This window comes from Scyliorhinus canicula, chromosome 24 (assembly GCF_902713615.1).
Source record: "Scyliorhinus canicula chromosome 24, sScyCan1.1, whole genome shotgun sequence".
Taxonomy (NCBI): Eukaryota; Metazoa; Chordata; class Chondrichthyes; order Carcharhiniformes; family Scyliorhinidae; genus Scyliorhinus; species Scyliorhinus canicula.
Window position 1 is genome coordinate 23672933 of NC_052169.1, and position 22377 is coordinate 23695309.

General features: G+C 47.5%; 1 protein-coding gene across 1 annotated transcript in view; it reads right to left on the reverse strand.

The window, feature by feature from the left end:
• Positions 1-20641, reverse strand: part of LOC119956729 (little elongation complex subunit 2-like) — a 54102-nt gene extending 33461 nt beyond the window's left edge. Inside the window, exons 1-2 of the mRNA XM_038784065.1 lie at positions 20618-20641; positions 17358-17487 (exon numbers count right to left, since the gene is read on the reverse strand). Coding sequence (XP_038639993.1) covers positions 17358-17487; positions 20618-20641 — 154 coding nt within the window. The remainder of the gene's footprint in view (positions 1-17357; positions 17488-20617) is intronic.
• Positions 20642-22377: the final 1736 nt, after the last annotated feature.

Genomic DNA, 22377 nt, shown 5'->3' on the forward strand with positions numbered 1-22377 from the left:
GCCACTCAAGTGGATAGAGCTGTGAAGAAGGCCTATGGTGTGTTTGTGTTCATTAGCAGAGGGACTGAATTTAAGAGCCGTGAGGTGATGATGCAGCTGTACAAAACCTTGTTAAGGCCACATTTGGAGTACTGTGTGCAGTTCTGGTCGCCCCATTTTAGGAAGGATGTGGAAGCTTTGGAAAAGATGCAAAGGAGATTTACCAGGATGTTGCCTGGAATGGAGAGATGGTCTTATGAGGAAAGGTTGAGGGTGCTCAGCCTTTTCTCATTAGAACGGAGAAGGATGAGGGGCGACTTGATAGAGGTTTATAAGATGATCAGGTGAATAGATAGAGTAGACGGTGAGAGACTTTTTCCCCGAGTGGAACAAACCATTACAAGGGGACATAAATTTAAGGTGAATGGTGGAAGATATAGGGGAGATGTCAGAGGTAGGTTCTTTATCCAGAGAGTGATGGGGGCATGGAATGCACTGCCTGTAGAAGTAGTTGAGTCGGAAACATGAGGGGCCTTCAAGCGTCTAGTCAATCGGTGCATGGATTACGGTAGAATGATCGGGTGTAGATTAATTTGTTCTTAATCTCGGACAAAAGTTCGGTACAACATTGTGGGCCGATGGGCCTGTTCTGTGCTGTATTTTTCTATGTTCTAACCTTGCCCCGTCCGACTCACCTCACCCACTTACCCCTGCCACCCTACCCACTTAGCTCACCCACATACCCACCCTCCCATTCATTCATCCACTCACCCACACAATAACATTTACACTGGCCATTATGGTAGCCAGATCCATTGGGGCACCAAAAGGTTTGAACAAAGCTGCAATCAGATGATGATGGTCACTACAGGGAAGATTAATGCCAATGTGTTTTCTGCCTGGCACTGTGCAATAGCAAAGAGGTTGCAGGCACTCTGCATGTTGTAACTGGTAGTAACAGTCTCCATTTGGTTCACAGAGTGTTTGATTTAAAAGCATACACAGCTTAACTCATGCTTGAGAATGCTCATGTATAACTTCTATTGCCATGACACTTGGCTTCACCAGTTGTCTTTGGCACTGAGTGCCAACGAGCGAGCCTGAGGGGGAGTCGATGCTTTTCTCATGCAATGATTACATGCACACAGTTCCTGGAGCTCGGCAGATGCCAAGTCGGGGCAGGAACTCTGCTTAGTTTTGCCAGCTGTCGCCCGAGTAATCCACCACCTCCTACCCCCTCAATCCTGTCCCCAGTAAACTGCCAAACAGCAATCTTCTTTTCCTGCCCACTCCCCCATGCTGAAATTGCAAATGGTTAACACCCCACTTCTTCTTCACTTCTTCAAAAAAGTCATCCTCAAAAAATCTCACTTGTTTTCTCTCTGTGCCACTGGCTCTACTATCATTGCCTTTGTCTTGCTGCGCCCTAAATTGGCCGAGATGTGTGGCTTGCGACGTCATTTCAGAGGGCATCTGAGAGACAACCAGCATTGCTGTGGGTCCGGTATCACACATCGGCCAGACCAGGCAAGGACGGCCGATTTCCTTCCCTAAAGGGCATTAGTGAATCAGCTGAGGTTTTTACGATAATCGGACACTGTTTCAAAGTCATCATCAGATTGTTAATTCCAAGTTTTTAATAATAATAATAATTGCTTATTGTCACAAGTAGGCTTCAATGAAGTTTTTTGTCGCTGAATTCAAATTTTGCTGTCTGCCATTGTGGGATTAGCAGCCACGTCCCCAGAGCTAAAATTAACAGAAGATGCTGGACAATCTCAGTAGGTCAGACAGCATCTGTGGAGCGAGAATGGAGCTAATGCTGAGTCTGGCTGACTCTTTGTCAAAGCTTTGACAGAGTCCTCCAGACTCAAAACGGCAGCTCCGTCCTCGCTCGACAGACCTGCAAGTAATTGTCCAGCATTTTCTGTTTGTTTCAGATTTCAGCACCTGCAGTCATTTGCTTTTACCCCCAGAACATTACCCTGGGAATGTGTGGTTGCCTCTGAAAGTTGTCCCCATCCTTTCAGTAACTCCATGGTTTGCGACCTGCCCTGCCACAGCCCTGATCAGTGTTATAAATGGCATTCTATGACTGCAGTGCAGACCCCTTCCTATCGGCCCCCACTCCTCATGGACCAGTCATGAGCCTTTGACACAACACCACTCGAGGTCCCACCCTTACCTATCTGATCCCAGCTAAGGCAGCTCCAGTAATGGCTTCTTTTTCCACATTGTTAACTCTGATACCTTGGCCACCTCCTTTTCCTTCTCCACCTGCTGCTCCGTGACAACAGAATGCGCAGTACCCATTCCCCCCCTCTGTTCCTGGGCTCTGCCCATTCCCAATCATTCCAATCCAAGCCCAATGCTATTGCTGCCCCATACCCAGGGCACTGTCCATTCCTGATTCCTGTCCCGTCCAATATATTAAGGCTGGTTTAGCTCAGTGGGCTAGACAGCTGAAATGAAATGAAATGGAAATCACTTATTGTCACGAGTAAGCTCCAATGAAGTTACTGTGAAAAGCCCCTAGTCGCCACATTCTGGCGCCTGTTCGGGGAGGCTGTTACGGGAATTGAACCGTGCTGCTGGCCTGCCTTGGATTTAGCCCAGTGTGCTAAACCAGCCTGCACTTTTTACAGTAACTTCATACTTGTGACAAAAGATTATTATTATTATTACTGCAGTGATCACATCCTGAGAGCAAATGAAATTAATCACGATCCTCTGGGGTTGCGGGGGAGGCACGGTGAGGATGATGATGATCAGGTGACTGTCCACATTCTGGGTGCCACCCCACATGGAAATACAAGCATGAGTCTGGATTAAGTTCACAACCGCTGACAATGGTTAAAATCCTTTCTTGTTTGAATAAAGTCATTATTTCTCACTAAATCTGGTTGAGCAGTTGCTATGTAAATATTTTACTTTAATGTAAATATATATCATTGTCCGGATCATTTTATCCAAACAGTGAAAAGTCATTCCCACAAAGTAGAAACTGCTAAATTTGAAACTCCTCGTTCTGAGAGGACAGAAAGGAGTTAGTGTTAGAAACACGATCCTGGGACACTGTGCCAAACATTGCCTCCAGTCTCCCATCAGAACCATGCACCAAACTGAAACAAACAGCAATGCGCAGACAGCGTCAATCTAGTCAGCAGAAGTGGCTTTCTAAAATATATTTTGAACAAAAAGAACTGGGCAAAGATTAATCACAAACTACAACTGGCTGTACACTGTTGTAATTTGATACAGGTTGGATTAGCCTTCTCCTCATAATCATTGATTGATCCCAGCAGGCGCTATTTTATTCAATATCATTCACACACATTCATCCTGAGTTTCAGCAATCTTTCAACAACCTCGAGGTGCCCACTCTCCCTGTATGAGACTGGACACAGTGCTGGAAGGGTGGCTGGAGTGGAATTGTACAGCAATTCAGCAGTGAAGTGCCTGACATCTCTCTTGCCTCTGGCCGCAACTGTTGCCATCTCTTTATCCCAGCCTTCAATAGATGCAACATTGGAGCATCGCACAACAGTCGGCGGTACAGAATTCCAAAGATTCACAAGCTTTCTAGTGAAGACATTTCTCCTCATCTCAGTCCGAAATGATCGACAACTTATCCTGAGACTGTGACCGTGTTCCAGATTCTCCAGTCAAGTGCAACGACCTCGGCCGCTTCAGCTTATGTTTTAATGAGATCATCGCTCATCCTTCTAAACTCCAGAGAAGAGAGCCAAATTACTCAGCCTCTCATCATAGGTCAACCCCCTTATCCCAGGGACTAATCGAGTGCACGCTTGCTATACCCTGAATCTAACAGTTTGCTGTACCCATCCTTGGGACTGATTGTTGTTCGAGTTTAAAGGGAGCTTGACTCTGTATCTAACCCCATGCTGTACCTGTCCTGGGAGTGTTTGATGGGGGCAGTGTCGAGGGAGCTTTACTCTGTATCTAACCCGTGCTGTACCTGTTCTGGGAGTGTTTGAGGGGGACAGCGTAGAGGGAGCTTTACTCTGTATCTAACCCCAGTGCAGTAACTGTCCTGGGAGTTTGATGGGGACAGTGTAGAGCGAGCTTTACTTTGCATCTAACCCCGTGCTGTACCTGTTCTGGGAGTGTTTGATGGGGACAGTGTAGATGGAGCTTTACTCTGTACCTAACCCCGTGCTGTACCCGTCTTGGGAGTGTTTGGTGAGGTCAGTAGAGGGAACATTACTCTGTATCCAACCCCAGGAGGCACCTATCATGGGAGCTTTTCACAAGATGGAATAAAGAGAGCTTTACTCCTGACTGACCCGGAGGGCTGGCCACTGAATATCAAATTTGCCCCTTCTGTGAGTCTTGAGCTTAATGAATGAGAAAATGAAAACAAAAATTGATTAAAATCTTATGAAAGGATTGAATTGTACCACAGTGTGCGGAGAGGAATGACTGAACTTTTAGGAAGATAGAAAATAAGGCAGAAGGCAATTTGGCCCCTCGAACCTGTTCCGCCATATAACGAGATCAATGCCCTTTTCCCCCACCATCCCCATATCCCTTGATACCTCTAATATCTAGAGATCTGTCGATCTCAAGTCTTGAACATACTCAATCACTGAACCCCCACAGCCCTTTCGGGTCAAGAATTCGAAAGACTCACAAACCTCAAGAAATTCCTCTTCAGCACAGTCCTAAATGGTTTGCCCTTTACTCTGGGACCCCTGGTTCTAGAGCAGCCCCCCCCCCCCCACTCCCCCCCCCCCCCCCCCCTCACACACACAAGGGGAAACATTCTTCCCGCATCTTCTCTGTCAAGCACTGTAAGAATTTGGGATGTTTCAATGAGATCACCTCTTATTCTTCTAAACTGGGGAGAATGCAGGCCCAGGCTCCTCAATTTCTCCTCATTGGACAATCCTGCCACCCCAGGAATCAGTTTGGTGAAAATCTGTTGCACTCCATTGACAAGTATATCCTTTCTTAGGTCAGAAACCAAAACTGTACACATTACTCCAGGTCATACAAAAGCTCTACACAATAGATCAAGACTTCTTTACACCTGTCCTCTCTCAATAAAGGCCAATACCATTTGCCAATTTGAAATATATGTCATGCAGGATTATGACTGTATATTCAGGTTACACAAGCTGTCAATACTGTGTTACATAAATCCTGCATTGCAATGACATTACGGGAGTGAATGAATATCTTCTCAGGGACATGATTGGATGATATATCATGGACGTTGACTGGATTACTCTTATAGTGACTGTGATTGGATCATATGCAAGTCCACACACCTGTACAAGCAAACAGAATAAAGGCACACACAAACATCCGCACACAGGCAAACAGGGCTGGTTTTAATCATAGAATACCTACATTGCAGATAAAGTCCATCCGGCCCATCGAGTCTGCACCGACCCTCCAAAAGAGCACCCTACCTAGGCCCTCTCGCTCGCCCTATCCCCGTAACCCCACCTAACCTGGACATGAAGGGGAAATTTAGCATGGCCAATCCATCTAACCTGCACATCTGTGGATGTAACCCACTGCAGTGGTCACCTGGTGGCCAGGCTTATTTACTCATAGGAGAGCCCCCTTGTCAATCTCCCAGGACAGGAGGAGCATTCCCCAATTAAAGCGGAGGGTGCAAACGGTTGACACGGGATTCATGGCTGCTGGTGGCCGTGTGTCAATGAAGTTCACTAATGATTCAATTGACATCCGTTATCCTTGATGCAACCGCAATTTAGTGGCGCCTCAGGGATATCACAGGGGAATGCGGATTTCCTGCACTCCTGCCCCTAATCCCTCTAGTTCACATGCCATTCCCGGTTTGGAGTTGTCTCCTGTTCCTACGCTGTCGCTGGGTGCTCCCTCCCTGGCAGGTCTGTGCCACATATTGCAGTGGTACAGGAGGGCATCTTCTCAGCACCTCTTTCTCAAAGACAACTGAATGCAAAACTAAAGAACCCAGGCTCTCAGGTACTTCAGTGAGTTATCAGAGAAAAAATGGGGTCACGGTAAGAGTCAGCAGTGACAGCAAAGAGAGCATGAGAAAATTGGAAGAACGATGATGAAATGAATCAAAGGTACCAGTTTCCACTAAATGTCAGAAAGTGAAACACATCATTGGACTTTCTAAATTTTACAGATTAAGGTGGTTAGCACTTCCTGTTAACATAATCTCAGGCCTGTGCAAAACCACACATTTATTTTCATTTACTATTGTGAATTCACATCAAATCGTATACAATGTGGCGCATTCAGTCACAGAATAAGGAACACAGATTGCCTCTGAGATCTTTCATCTTTGCGCTGGATATTAAACGTAAACATTTTAATGCCATTTCTTAAAAAGAATTGAATGCTGTTTGAAGAACACTCTTGCCTTTCATGTCTGATTTCTGAAGCTATCGGATCACAATCTAGATTTTCTCTTGTGTGTGTCAGGCTCTACGATGGTTTCTCAGCATCCAGAGGATGGTGCGTGAATGTCAAGGTAGATAGAATAAAAATACAAGTTTGACATGAAGCCAAGAAAACCTGGGAGAACACCGTCAATCCGCCAAAACCTGGGAGACAGCGTGGGATCTCCAAAGGAGACTCTCCATCAGGATCTCTCCTGCTTCCATCCTCGATGTGACCAGCACATTTCACATGCCATGCAGCCATCTCTATCTGCACCTTCCTATCCCATTTCTCCGTAAGAATGATTGGACTCGACGCAGACTGTTGTGCCCTTGCGCCAGGCTTTGATTAACCTTCAGTTCATTGGTGAGTTTATTTATAGATGTTGGCAAAGGAGGATACACCAGACTAATCGCTACTCAGATGTCTGAATTAATAGGTCAAAGAGGAGAATGTGTCGCTGTTTTAAATTATCTAAGGCCAGATCTGCATTTGATTTCAGGACCAGTAGGGAAAATGGAATTGAAACCCAAGATCAGGGGCATCACAGTGCTGCCTCATAAGTGGAGATGCCGGCGTTGGACTAGGACAAGCACAGTAAGAAGTCTGACAACACCAGGTTAAAGTCCAACAGGTTTGTTTCAAATGCGAGCTTTTGGAGCGCAGCTCCTTCCTCAGGTGAGGAAGGCCTGATGTGGAGATGCCGGCGTTGGACTGGGGTGAGCACAGTAAGAAGTCTTACAACACCAGGTTAAAGTCCAACAGGTTTGTTTCAAACACGAGCTTTCGGAGCACGGCTCCTTCTTCAGGTGAGGAAGGAGCAGTGCTCCGAAAGCTAGTGTTTGAAACAAACCTGTTGGACTTTAACCTGGTGCTGTAAGACTTCTTACTGCCTCATAACGTCAGGGACCAGGTTCAATTCTGGTCTCGGGTGACTGTCTATGTGGAGTTTGCACATTCTCCCAGTGTCTGCGTGGGTTTTTCTCCGGGTGCACCCATTTCCTCCCACAGTCCAAAGATGTGCAGGTTAGGTGGGTTGGACATGCTAAATTGCCTCTTGGGGTGAGATTACAGGGCGGGGGATAGGCCTAGGTAGGGTGGTCTTTCAAGGGGTTGGTGCAGACTTGGATTGGCCGAAAAGCCTCTTTCTGTACTGTAGGGATTCTATTATGATCAGCCATGATAATTTTAAAAAATAATAATTTAAGGGATGTAGGCGTCGCTGGTTAGGCCCACATTTATTCCCCATCTCAAGTTGCCCTCCAGAAGGTGGTGGTGAGCTGCCTTCTTGATCCGCTGCAGTCCCCGAGGTGTAGGTACACCCAGTGTTAGGGAGGGAGTTGCAGGATTTTGATAGTGAAGGAACGGCCGATATACATCCATTTTGAATTGAATGGCGAAGTACAGATGATGGCCCTTGTGATCCGCTCCTGCTTAATGTTCTCTACACTGTCTCTTTCAAACACTCATAGGGGAGTTACAGCATTTTTGATATTCCATGCTAACAGATGGTATTGAACCACAAGCTTCAAGAACCTGGGAGAAGTATGCTCTTTGAGTCTGTTCCGCCATTAAACTAGGTTATAGTTGGTCATTAGTGAGCACGATTGACCCAAGGGACTCCTGCATCGCCTGTCTGCTTCTCTTTAGGCTGCCTGGCAGGTACTCATTCCCTCTCCGTCTGCAATCTTCTCATTTGCGGTCTAACCACCTCCCTACATGTGCCATCCATGCAGCTCTCTGCCTCGCGAATGCCTCCTGCCACTGGTGCCTCCAGCCATGATTGAAACCGACTTTGACCAAACATTTGGTCACCTATCCTAGTATTTCTTTACATGCTCAGTGTCTAACTTTGTTTGTAACCTTACTGTGAGGTGCTTTGGGACATCTTATTACATGAAGAAAGTTATTAATGACAAGTAGCTGTGTGGTTCTGATGCCTTCCGACTAGATCCGTTAGAATGGAGGACTCTGGCTTACTTTTGTGAGGGAAATTGGATGGAAAAGGAAGTGCAGCAATGAGAATGGATGGTAATCACGATCAGCTAACCTGTGGGGCCTTCATTGTTCGATCTCCTTCACACACTGCATAGATTTGACAAATTTCTGGGCAAATCATCTCATAAGCACTTAACACTTAGTAGCATTAGATCTTAATGCTTCGCAGTGTATGATCTCCAAACTGATATAAATCCTCAAGACCTGTATCCAAAAGAACCTGAAGATATTCTCGACTGAATTCTTCCAAACATCTGCAGCCAAACAAACCTAGCAGAACCCGAGGTGATACCTGCATGGGTTTGTGGTAGGTGGAGGGCGAGCACCGGCATCACGGTAGCATAGTGGTTAGCACAATTGCTTCACAGCTCCAGGGTCCCAGGTTCGATTCCGGCTGGGTCACTGTCTGTGCGGAGTCTGCATATCTTCCCCGTGTGTGCGTGGGTTTCCTCCCACAGTCCAAAGATGTGCAGGTTAGGTGGATTGGCCACACTAAATTGCCCTTAGTGATCAAAATTACCCTTAGTGTTGGATGGGGTTACTGGGTTACGGGGATAGGGTGGGGGTGCGGGCTTGGGTAGGGTGCTCTTTCCAAGAACCGGTGCAGACTCGATGGGCCGAAGGGCCTCCTTCTGCATTGTAAATTCTATGATCAGTTGGTCATTCCGATAGTCTTCGTACAATAAAACATACATTGCTGAATATTGCTGAGCAAAACCCTAGCTGGGGAACATGGTCAAGACAGTTCTTCACAAGATAACATCTTGCATCTCAGCAAATTACCAGCAGTTCTAGATTGTCGCAGCATAGAACACCACACCCGATACACATGCCAAATCATCAAGCTGCACAAGTTCTTCTTACACTAAGGTATCAATTACAGCCTCAGCTACATTGCTTTCTATTTGTTCCGGGGATATGGGTGGTGCTGCCATTTATTCCCCATCTTAGCACGTCTGGTGATGCTATAATACAAGTGAGAAACCTGCTCGGCCACCTGACAATCAACACGTTGCCGCGGGTCTGCAGTCACTTTGGGTAACGCCTGCAGATTTCCTTCCCTAAACGACATTAGCAAATTAGGTGGGGTTTTTTTTTTTACAATAAGCGGGCAGTTTCACGGTCACCGTTGCTGATCCCAGGGAGGTCAGTGTCACTGATTCCTGCGGCACTCCACCACTTACCGCTTTCCAACCCCAAACTGACTAATTTATCCCGACTGTTTTCTGTTGCTGAGCCAATTCTCTCCCCGTTAATATATCATTCTCAACACCATGTGTGCCTATATTCCACAATAACCTTTTATGTGGCCCCTTAGTGTGACACCCAAGGCCATCAGCTATGGAATTCCCCTCTTCAAACTCTCCACTTCCCGATCGTCCTTAGAAAACTGTCTGCAATCTACCTCTTTGACCATGCATTTGACCATTGGCCCTGATAGGACCCTGCATGGCCTGGTACCCAATGTTGCTTTACGATGCTGCTGTGAAGTGCCTGGGAATGTCAAATGTGCAAAAACGATGCACATAGTTGCGGTCAGTTTTGGATTCCCCCCCCTCGAATGGAAACATTTTTTCACTCAAGCCCTTTCATAATTTTGCAGACCCAGTCTGTTTAGACTTTCCTGATCGTCACAGCTTCTCAGTTTCAGTATAATATTGGTGCCTCATCCAGCACTTCCACACATTTCTGCATGCTATTGTTGAATCGTGCACGGTACTCCAAGAGTAAAAGCAGCACGTCTAGCCGCTGGCTCATAAAAATAATTGTCATCTGTGGAGAAGAGCAGCTACGATCAAGGTTTGCCCCTCCTCTGTCCATTATGATGCCATTCATAGGGCTGGGACGTTTCTGCTTTCTGCACGCTCCAGCTCACTATGTTCCACCCGTGTTCTTTCAATCGTAGAAAATCGCTGACCCACAAAACGGAGAAGTGGAAAGTGTTTGCCGACATTGTATGGGGAGTTAAAAAATGGGGAGCAAAGAGGCCCAATGTTAATGGAATGTTAGTTATAGTGTTAAGATACACAGACGAAGGGTATTGTTTAATTAAGTACTTAAGTCTTTAATTAAGCTGTCAATCTGGTTATTTTAGTTAATTTGATTAATTGTTTTTGTTCGCAGGTATGAAGGAAGTGTGAAGAGAGACTATGCCTCGTCCCCCACCTAGAACGATATTTAGATTTAATTTGGAAAGATCCGTTTAATTTCTTCCTTCATTACAGCACCCCTTTAAGGAGCTGTCAATTTGTTTAAATTGGCTAATTTGTTTGTCTGCTCGTTTGTGTGATTGATTACTCAAACAAGTAGAGAGAGAGCCTGCTGGGGCTATGTGTTGGCAACCCATATGTAATGCCGCATTCTGTGAATAAGCTCGTTATTAAGAAGTATTAGTAACCAGTATCGCACTTCACCAATGGGGTTGGAATGGAGATGACAGTAAGGGCACAGGGCTGATCATTGTCACCTTCGGTTTCTTCCCAAAATAAACCTTTAAAATAAAAAAAGTGAGAGATGCCGAGCAAACAAAGACACTTGCATCAAAATCACCCTCGGAACTGAAACGTTTGGGTTACAAGAGCTAAACTGAGTGGAATGCTGAAACGAGACATGGAACAGCATCCTCTGCTGACCAGTACGGTCTTTACCTCATGCTCGACATTTTCGAACGGGTGCCGTCACTGCCTTGAGGCAAACTAGCTGGCTTTCTAATTGGCCGTTTCTGTGGAGCTGTGTTTGAACTTCGCTCGTCTCCGAGATTGAAGAGGTTTCAACAAATCTGAGCAGAAATCTGACTTCCTCTCTGCTGTGTCTGAGAAAGTTGCCTGAACATATCCCAAAATCATTTGCAGACTAATTCATGCTCCTTATGAAAATGCACATAATTATTTAAAGCAAGACGAAGCAGGAGTTATTAGGACTCTTGCCGCTCCAGACTGCAAGGTTGACGTAAACCCTAGCTCGTGCCTTAGGGAGAAGTCAAGTACCATCAAGGGAGCCAGCAGACACTAGCTGGAATACTTTTTCATCTATTTATTTGCATTGATTTCGAAAGGCTTTGCCGTGTGACAATGAACAGAATCACAAGTTGGAGAGAAAGGATTGAACCATCTCACAAATTTGTGTGCAATAATGAATAAACTGCACATAGTCTAGGCTGACACTCATAGGCAGTACTGAGGGAGTGCTGCATTAGCAGCAATGCTACATTTAGGCTTGTATTTATATGGCACCTTTCACAACCACCAGATATATCAAAGCACTTTATAAATCACTGGCCAAGGCTCTTTCAACAACATCTTCTAAACCCATACCCTCGACCATCTACAAGGACAAGGGCAGCATTCGCATGAGAACACCACCACCTGGAAGTTCCCCTCCAAATTACTCACCAGGCCAACTTGGAAATATAATCGGCTGTTCCCTCACTGTCGCTGGGTCAAAATCGTGGAACTCCCTCCCTCACAGCGCTGTGGGTGCATCTACACCACAGTGACTGCAGCTCAAGGCAGCCCGCCATCAACTTCTCAAGGGGCAATTAGGGATGGACTTTCCCGCAACACTAATGCTGGACTTTCCAGCGACACCCAAATCTCGTAAATGAGTAAATAAAAGCTGTGGAATGAGCCAATTTTCAGCAAGCTCCCACAAATAGCAACAAATATTGGCCAAATAATCTATCTTTGTGGTGTGGATCGAGACGGTGGCCAGGATTCTCCACCTAACAGACGATATTGGCCAGGATTCTCCCCTAACTGGCAGGGCTGGGGGTCCCAGCGTGATGAATGAAATGAAATGAAATGAAAATGAAATGAAATGAAAATCGCTTATTGTCACGAGTAGGCTTCAATGAAGTTACTGTGAAAAGCCCCTAGTCGCCACATTCCGGCGCCTGTCCGGGGAGGCTGGTATGGGAATCGAACCGTGCTGCTGGCCTGCTTGGTCTGCTTTAAAAGCCAACGATTTAGCTCAGTGAGCTAAACCAGCCCCTGATGGAGTGGCGTGAACCACTCCGGCGTCGGGCCGCCCCGAAGGTGCACCTTTCCGCACCTTTAGGGGCCAAGCCCTCACCTAGGCCCGTGCCAGAGTGGTTGGCGCTCCGCCGGCTGGCGTGGACGGCCTTTGGCACCACGCCAGCCGGTGCCGAAAGGACATCGCCAGCCGGCGTAAGTCCGCGTATGCGTTGGAGCATCAGCGGCTGCTGACGTCATCCCCGCGCATGCGCAGGGGAGGGGGTCACTTCCGCCTCCGCCATGGCGTAGGTGGAAGGAAAAGAGTGCCCCCCACGGCACAGGCCCGCCCGCCGATCAGTGGCCCCCAATCGCAGGCCAGGCCACCGTGGGGGCACAGATCAGCCCCCCCCCCCCCCCCCAGAATCCCGGAGCCCGCCCGCACCGCCAGTCCCGCCGGTCAGGTAGGTGTTTGGATTCCTGCTGGCGGGTGAGGTTTGACAGCGGCGGGACTTCGGCCCATCGCGGGCCGGAGAATCGCCTAGGGGGGGCCCGTCGACTGGCGCGGTGCGATTCCCGCCACCGCCAAATCTCTGGTGGCAGAGAATTCGGGACACGGCGGGGCGGGATTGACGCCGGCCCCTGGCGATTCTCCGACCCGGCGGGGGGTCGGAGAATCCCGCCCATTGTTGCCATCAACAGAAGGGTTGAGACCACAGGGCAACGATTTATGGTGTACAGCAGAACAAGTGATGTGATGAAAAACTATTTTTCGCTGCAAGAGGCCAGGATCTAGAATGTTCCGCTAGAGGCTGTGGTGGAGGCAGATTCAACTTCAGCTTTCATAAGAACATAAGAACTAGGAGCAGGAGTAGGCCATCTGGCCCCTCGAGCCTGCTCCGCCATTCAATTAGATCATGGCTGATCTTTTGTGGACTCAGCTCCACTTTCCGGCCCGAACACCATAACCCTTAATCCCTTTATTCTTCAAAAAACTATCTATCTTTACCTTAAAAACATGTAATGAAGGAGCCTCAACTGCTTCACTGGGCAAGGAATTCCATAGATTCACAACCCTTTGGGTGAAGAAGTTCCTCCTAAACTCAGTCCTAAATCTACTTCCCCTTATTTTGAGGCTATGCCCCCTAGTTCTGCTGTCACCCGCCAGTGGAAACAACCTGCCCGCTTCTATCCTATCTATTCCCTTCATAATTTTAAATGTTTCTATAAGATCCCCCCTCATCCTTCTAAATTCCAACGAGTACAGTCCCAGTCTACTCAACCTCTCCTCATAATCCAACCCCTTCAGCTCTGGGATTAACCTAGTGAATCTCCTCTGTACACCCTCCAGCGCCAGTACGTCCTTTCTCAAGTAAGGAGACCAAAACTGAACACAATACTCCAGGTGTGGCCGCACTAACACCTTATACAATTGCAACATAACCTCCCTAGTCTTAAACTCCATCCCTCTAGCAATGAAGGACAAAATTCCATTTGCCTTCTTAATCACCTGTTGCAATTGTAAACCAACCTTCTGTGACTCATGCACTAGCACACTCAAGTCTCTCTGAACAGCGGCATGCTTTAATATTTTATCGTTTACATAATAATCCCGTTTGCTGTTATTCCTACCAAAATGGATAACCTCACATTTGTCAACATTGTATTCCATCTGCCAGACCCGAGCCCATTCACTTAACCTATCCAAATCCCTCTGCAGACTTCCAGTATCCTCTGCACTTTTCGCTTTACCACTCATCTTAGTGTCATCTGCAAACTTGGACACATTGCCCTTGGTCCCCAACTCCAAATCATCAATGTAAATTGTGAACAATTGTGGGCCCAACACGGATCCCTGAGGGACACCACTAGCTACTGATTGCCAACCAGAGAAACACCCATTAATCCCAACTCTTTGCTTTCTATTTTTTTATACTATTACTTTCAAAAGTAAATTAAATCATTCCGTGAAAAGGAAAGGTATGCAGAGCTGTTAGAAAGTATGTTGACTGGGAAGAGTGGGGCAAGCTAAATTGCTCTTTCAGAGAGCTGCTGCAGACTCGATGGCCTCCTTTGGTGCTGCAACTATGCTATGAACTATGCCGGGGATAGGGTGGAGGTGTTAACCTTGGGTAGGGTGCTCTTTCCAGGAGCCGGTGCAGACTCGATGGGCCGAATGGCCTCCTTCTGCACTGTAAATTCTATGATGAATCTCTAACTATCAGGCAGGAGACAGAGGATAACTTTCGTACTTTTCTTCAAAATGGAGAATCTCTTACCGTCACCCAAGAGGGCAGATGGGGCCTCAGTTTAACATCTCACCACAGCTCAGCATTCCCTCAGTTCTGCACATGATTAAAAGTCTTTTGTGCTCAAGTTCTGAAGAGGAACTCAAGCCCACAGCCTTCTGACTCAAAGGTGAAAGTGCTTCCCCCCCTGAGCCGTGACTGACTTCAGCTATGATGTTAAACCCAAGCTCTGTCATATTGATTTAGCCAGACATTAAGAATCCCGTCGCACTATTTAAAGAGCAATGGAAGGGAGAGTGAGAGTTTTCCCATTGATACCACCCTATCATCAACACAACATAACTGGTAATTCACCTGATACGCTGTTTGTGCGAGAATTAGAATCATAGAATCCCTACAGTGCAGGAGGAGGCCATTCAGCATCTGGTACGGTAACACAGTGGTTGGCACTGTTGCTTCACTGCACCAGGGTCCCAGGTTCGATTCCCGGCTTGGGTCACTATCTGTGCGGAGTCTGCACGTTTTCCCCGTGTCTGCGTGGGTTTCCTCTGGGTGCTCCGGTTTCCTCCCACAAGTCCCGAAAGACATGCCCGTTAGGTGAGTTGGACATTCTGAATTCTACCTCAGTGAACCCGAACAGGCGCCGGAGTGTGGCGACTAGGGGATTTTCACAGCAACTTCATTGCAGTGTTAATGTAAGCCTACTTGTGACAATAATAAAGATTATAGAGTGTGCACTGACCTTCTGAAAGAACACTTCATCGAAGCTACAACCCGCCCTATCCCAATAACCCCTTAATCTAACCTACACGTCTTTGGACACTAAGGGGCAATTTAGCATGGCCAATCCACCTAACCCACACATCTTTAGACTGGGAGGAAATCGGAGAACCAGGAGGAAATCTTCACAGACACGGGGAGAATGTGCAAACTCCATACAGTCACCCAAGGCTGGAATCGAACCCGGGCCCCTGATGCTGTGAGGCAGCAATGGTTAACCATTGTGCCACTCTATGTTCTATGCACAATTACTGCAATGTACTGGCTCATTGTCAACAGTGACTCTGCCTCAGAAGTCATCCATTGGTTGTAAATTGCTTTGACAAGGAACATTTGTTTCTTAATTTGTTGCCAACACATGGTCAATACTGGCGAGGCTCCGATTAATTCCCTGCAATCAGCAACCGGAGGTGATGGTGGTGGGCCCAGCTGTTCAAGTTGATAGCGCCCCGATGATGGTATTGAGCAGAGATGCTCTGCTGAGGAACTCCAGGAAAATCCAAGTCAGGATGGTGCTCCCATAATCTTGCCTCACTTTTTTTAATAAAAAGAATCCCATGCAGCTGAAAGCTGCTGCCACTGCAACTTTAGTGAATGGCAACAGTGCAGACTGTGGACAGCTCGGTCAAGTTGTCAGGTCATTGTTGCAGCAAACTAGGGAAGATTATTGCTGAAATCTCTGAAGTTGACAAAAATCAAGGGAATTCTCCAACAATGTCCTGGAGCTAACCTGAAATGTTGACTACCTTTAAACTGGTGCTGTGGGATCTTTTACATTTCTTTACGAGGCATCTTCTTCAAACAAAAAACACACACCTCCAATAGGGCAGCACCCACTTAGCATTAGTCTGGTTTATATGCCCAAAACATGGCAAGGAGCAGAAGCAAGAGTGTTACCACTGGAGTTGCAAAATTAAATCAAACACACGGGGCGGGATTCTCCGTTGGCCGACGCCGAAATCGTGGCAGGCACCGGTTTGATGGCGAATCGTGATGCACCGCCCCCTCCAAAACGGCGTCATTGCGACGCACGCCGCGTGTACTTGAAACCCTGCTCGCATCTCATTAGTGGGCCCACCAGCGATGCTCCGCCTCAGACAGGCCGAGTTCCCGGCGACACGGTCCACGTGTGGTCTCAACGGCCGTGAACCTGGCATGGCGGCAGCTGAGAGAGAGAGCGTGCGGACAGTGTCCAGCACCGCGATACTTCCCAGACAGTCATGCCGTTGGCTTGGGGACCTTCTGCAAGGGCTGAGGGGAGTAGTGAGGGATGGCCAGGAGGAGAGCTGTGGGGTCAGGGTGGACGGATACGGCGAACCATCACCGCAGCCGGCAGGACAGCCATGTGGCTGTGACAGCCCGCTAGAAACCAGTGCTCTGGGTCATGTACATGACCCCCCCCCCCCCCCCCCCGTGGCATCCGCCAGGGTGCCCTCTGGCCCAGCCAACCCATCAGCTGTAAGAGTGCTCCAGCACAACCTGTGCCATTCTTTCAGCCCCGATCAGTGTGTGTGTGTGTGTGTGTGTGTGTGTGTGTGTGTGTATATAGTGTGTGTAGTGTGAGCGCGGCTGCACCTGGTCAGCCTTGCGAGTCTCCATCACAACGTGGCCATTCCCCCACCGTCTTTTGTGTGTTCTGCTGGTGTTCCACGCGGCGCCGGTGATAGCCCCTCACCGGCAGCGGTATCGGAGTGGGTGTGGCGCCGATTTTTCTGATGTGGAACACAACGGATGCTCCGTTGGGGTCCCCGCAGCTCGACTCAGGAACGGGGAATCCAGCCCATGGTTCCTATTCTGTCAGAGCACAAATTAATGCAGTCCTGCTGTTGAGGTGCGTCACAAGTCTGATGCAGGTCCGTGTGAAACTTTGAGAGCACCGTGGGGATTCCCTTGCTCAGGAGTAAATTTACAAAGTGACCAGCCGTTTCAATGGATCAATTAAACACCAGCACATAAGTGCAACCCTTACTGGTTGGATACATGTACAACTCACCAATATAAAACCAGGCATTTGAATTGAGGAGGCTTTCAGTCCACAACAGACAGATTTCACTTTCACTCAGGGCTTCGATTCCATACGACAGCTGATATTCCAGTTTTGGGATCACATAGATAGGGACGTGCTGTTAAAATATATAAACAGAGGTCACACGTATACAGGTATCTGATCGTCACTTCTTGCAATTATTCTTTGCTGATTTTATTTTTAGGTTTACAAATTCTTTATTTTTAATGTAGAAACCAAACTCCCGAAGGCATCAGCACGTGGACAGGCATGTTCTCATGTTCCGGTTTGGTTACTACATCGTTAACCCAAGATTTCTGCTGGGATTCCCTCTGAAAATCCGCAGCCTCTCGGGAAGCATCCCATCAGGGGAAGGAGGAGTGGTGGGGTGGCGGGGGAAGAGGGTCAAACTGCAGCATCCTCTCAGGAGAATCATAGGCATCAGTCCTTTCCCCAGGGCAATCGGCATCCCCTCCAGTGCCGACCTCAGGAGTAATCACGACACAGCCCCCCTCCAAAGGTTAATCAAGCTTCAGCACTATCCCCCTGGAATGAAATACCCACCACCCCCAACTCTACAAGTCCATCCTCCCCTAGCCAGGAGAAATCATTGCAGCCCAGCCCCGTCCTTGGGTGTAATACATTGTGCATACATTGTTATTAGTCTCTTGCTGTCTTACAATAGAGTTTGTTTCTTTATCCTTTTCACAGAATCCCGAAAGAGCAGGAGGTTCATTCAGCCCATCGGGTCTGCACCTGCCCTCCGAAAGAGCATTCTTACAAGTCTATTCCCCCGCCCCATCTCTGTAACCCCGCACATCGATCATGGCCAATCCACCTAACCTGCACATCTTTGGGGAGGAAACCGGAGCACCCGGAGGAAACCCACGCAGACACGGGGAGAACATGCAAACTCCAAGGCTGGAATTGGCACCGTGAGGCAGCAGTGCTAACCACTGTGACGCCGTGCCGGATACGAGCGTCTTTGGCAAGGCCAACATTTGTTACACATCATTAATTGCCCTTAAACTGAATGGCTTGCTCGGCCTTTTCAGAGGGTTATTAATCCATTGCTGTGGATCTGGAGTCACACATGACCAGACTGGGCAAGGACCGCAGATTTCCTTCTCTAAGAGGACATTAGCCAACCAGACAGGTTTTTACAGCAATCAATGATAATTTCATGGTCATCATTGCTGAGCCGAGCTTAATCCCACGACCCAGGGTAAGGCTCTGGGGCCCAGGTTCAAATCTCACCATGGGTGATGTGGAATATAAACACAAATATGGAATTAAAATCCATGAAACCATTGTCGAATGTCGTAAAAACCCACCTGGTAGCAGTAATTTAGCTGATTATCTCCTCCAAAATTTCACTCAGAAGCAATTGTGACCTCGTCATTCATCGAGTCACTTAAACAGAAAATACTAACTAATGGCGTGCATTTGTCAAAGTAATACAAAAATATCTAAAATTGCTGAGAAATAGTTGCGGAGGAGGAATGTAAAAATGAGGGCATTCATTCTTATCCAGATAGGTTTGCGATCGGACGGCATATGGACAGGATGACACCAGGAATGAGAGCCTTCAGAAATCAAAGAAGCTGTTTATGACGGAGCGTCGCTTTGGCAGCGTCTGTCTTGCAAGACAATATTTTGTGCCACGGTGGCCTGTGCTAAGCATTGCCTGGATCAGGAGCTCCACTCTAGGATGGCTAGTCTCTGCCACATTTGCAGCAGAAGATATTTGTTACGATCCCAGTTGACGTTATAACTGAATGGGAAGGCCCAGAAAGGAACTCTCAAGAGACTGTAACGCTTACTTCCTCCCCCCCCCCCCCCCCCGCAATAAAACATGGTGGAACGGACTCACAGGACCACTAATTAGTTTTAACAAGAGAAAAAAACATTTATTAAACATGCAATACTGCCTTACTGGTTTAGCACAGTGGGCTAAACAGCTGGCTTGTAATGCAGAACAATGCCAGCAGCACGGGTTCAATTCCTGTACCGGCCTCCCCGAACAGGCACCGGAATGTGGCGACTAGGGGCTTTTCACAGTAACTTCATTGAAGCCTACTTGTGACAATAAGCGATCATTATTACTCCTCATTTAGTTTAACAATTAAACATAAATTCAAAGATTAACATGGATTACAAAGTACAGCTTAAGTGGATAGCACTGTGGCTTCACAGCGCCAGGGTCCCAGGTTTGATTCCCTGCTGGGTCACTGTCTGTGTGGAGTCTGCACGTTCTCCCCGTGTGTGCGTGGGTTTCCTCCGGGTGCTCTGGTTTCCTCCCACAGTCCAAAGACATGCAGGTTAGGTGGATTGGCCGTGATAAATTGCCCTGAGTGTCCAAAAAGGTGAGATGGGGTTATTGGGTTACAGGGATAGGGTGGAGGTGAGGGCTTAAGTGGGTCAGTGCACACTTGATGGGCCGAATGGCCTCCTTCTGCACTGTATGTTCTATGTAAGCTACAATGGTCTCGGGTGGCACAGCAATGCAGTGGTTAGCACTGCTGCCTACGGTGGTGAGGACCTGGGTTCAATTCCAGCCTCGGGTCACTGTCCATGCGGAGTTTGTACATTCTCTGTGTCTGCGTGGGCCTCACCCCCTCAACCCAAAGATGTGCAGGATAGGTGGATAAATTGTCCCTTACTTGGAAACATTTTCAAAAGCTACAATGGTCTCATTAACACAAAAAGTCCCTTCAAAGCACATAAGATGACCATGATGAAATACACGCACTGCGCTCTGAAGCGGTTACGATCTATGATTTTTTTCATCAGAATGCCACAGATGATGATCATGAGAGTTTCCAAACTCCGCTCCCAAAACATGCTTTATAATCTTCTCTCATAATAATAACAATGCTTTCCCTTAGCGTTTGAATTCCAAAATTCAGTCCAGGTTTTCCGAACAACACACTTCAACAAAGCTTCCGCTGTACGTTTAACAGCGGATCCAGTCCAGGATTTTACACCAACCCTTTTAAGGGTTTCCTCGTCTTGATGGCTGCACAAACTGTTCACAATTGCTTTAACTCTCAATTCCAAGACTGTATTAAAATTACATCAAATGTTTCATCTAACTTTGAAGTCTGCCGTCCCACTTTAAATCTCGATAACCTTTTTACTCTTCCTTGAATTCTTCTGAACAACACCATACTCTCTGTTCTCTAGGTATCTTAAACATTACTTTTGTCACAATTCCCTGGTTATCTGGACTTTATCTTGTTCCTTACGAGGCTTGCATATTTGAACTCCATGGTGCGGTCCAGTTGTCTCCAATCCTGCGTTCCACCTTCAACTGCTCTGGCTTCCAGTTAAAACTAAGAACAAAAGAAAGCCTTTCCCTCGGGAAAGTGGCTTCCTATCGTTAAGCATCAATGAGTTGCGATTGTGCTGCCTGAACGGGCAGTGGGAGCAAATTCGCTCCCAACTTCCGAGGGGGAAGGGAAACAGTTTTAAAGAGGAAGAAAATCTGCAATGTCGTGGGGAAAGGGCAGGACGTGGAATGAATTGAATAGCTTTCTCAGAGATAGCAGGAACAGGAATGATGGGCTGAATGGCCTCATTCTGCGCCTCTTCGATTCTATTACATTAGGCTACCTGGGTAAATTTTGCTGTTTATGGGTGGATATCTGAAACTGAAAGCTAATTTTCCACCTGCCCTTTGCTTGTGCCTCCAATAGCTAAGGTTCTGAAAGTCAGAATAAGCCCCACACAACACATGCTCTGGATTGATTTATTTTCTGCACTTTCTCCACGTGGATAAATTAGAGCAGCATATAGCACTGTGAACCTGCTAAAAATATTCCAGGGAACTGATTTATAGCTTCCTCCCTCCTGAACGGATTCCTCCGTCATTATAAACAGGAAACAGAAAGTCTGTGGAGACAACGCCACCGACAGATGAAGCACCACACCAAAACTGACAAAGGACTGTTGATGCGCAAATCTTTCAGCTATTGTCGCAAATTATTAATTTTAAGCTTTAATCGCAATGCCGAATGTCGTAAACAGCTGGCAGTAACCCTGCTGATTCAGCCTGAAGGGTCGTTGGGGACAAACAGATCATGATGGTTGAAATCATTAACAGTTTACAGATTAATCGATGTGACAGAGCGAGAGGAATTCCCCAAGTTGCTGCTGCTGGGATTTAGGGGGGGTTCGGGGCTGGGGGGGGGGGGGGGGGGGGGGGGGCTGTATTAATTTAACAGTTCGTTCCTACTGATGTATAATTATTGCTTCCACATTTTAATGACCACAGCTGTATTGAACCGTCCAGCTATCCTAGTGTACTCAAATTAATACGTAAGCATTCAAATTTGACTGCTTCCTTAGAATATTGTGGGCATTCTCATTTTCTATGCCCATACTCATTTGCAAATAGAATTGATATTTTTAAGCCTGCTGACCAAAGCCTTGGCCAAAATGACCGAAATGAGCAGGGGGAGCATGGGAGGGAGATGGGGGGGGGGAAAGGGGCAAGAGAGAGGGCGGAGGAGAAAGAGAGGGCGGAGGAGAAAGAGAGGGCGGAGGAGAAAGAGAGGGCGGAGGAGAAAGAGAGGGCGGAGGAGAAAGAGAGGGCGGAGGAGAAAGAGAGGGCGGAGGAGAAAGAGAGGGCGGAGGAGAAAGAGAGGGCGGAGGAGAAAGAGAGGGCGGATGGAGAAAGAGAGGGCGGAGGAGAAAGAGAGGGCGGAGGAGAAAGAGAGGGCGGAGGAGAAAGAGAGGGCGGAGGAGAAAGAGAGGGCGGAGGAGAAAGAGAGGGCGGAGGAGAAAGAGAGGGCGGAGGAGAAAGAGAGGGCGGAGGAGAAAGAGAGGGCGGAGGAGAAAGAGAGGGCGGAGGAGAAAGAGAGGGCGGAGGAGAAAGAGAGGGGTAGGAGAAACAGAGGGGGAGGATAAAAAGAGAGGGTGATGCAAAAGAGCGGGGGAAACGAAAGAGTGGGGAAGCGAAAGAGCGAGGGAGGCGAAAGAGCGGGGGTTGGAAGGAATGGGGCTG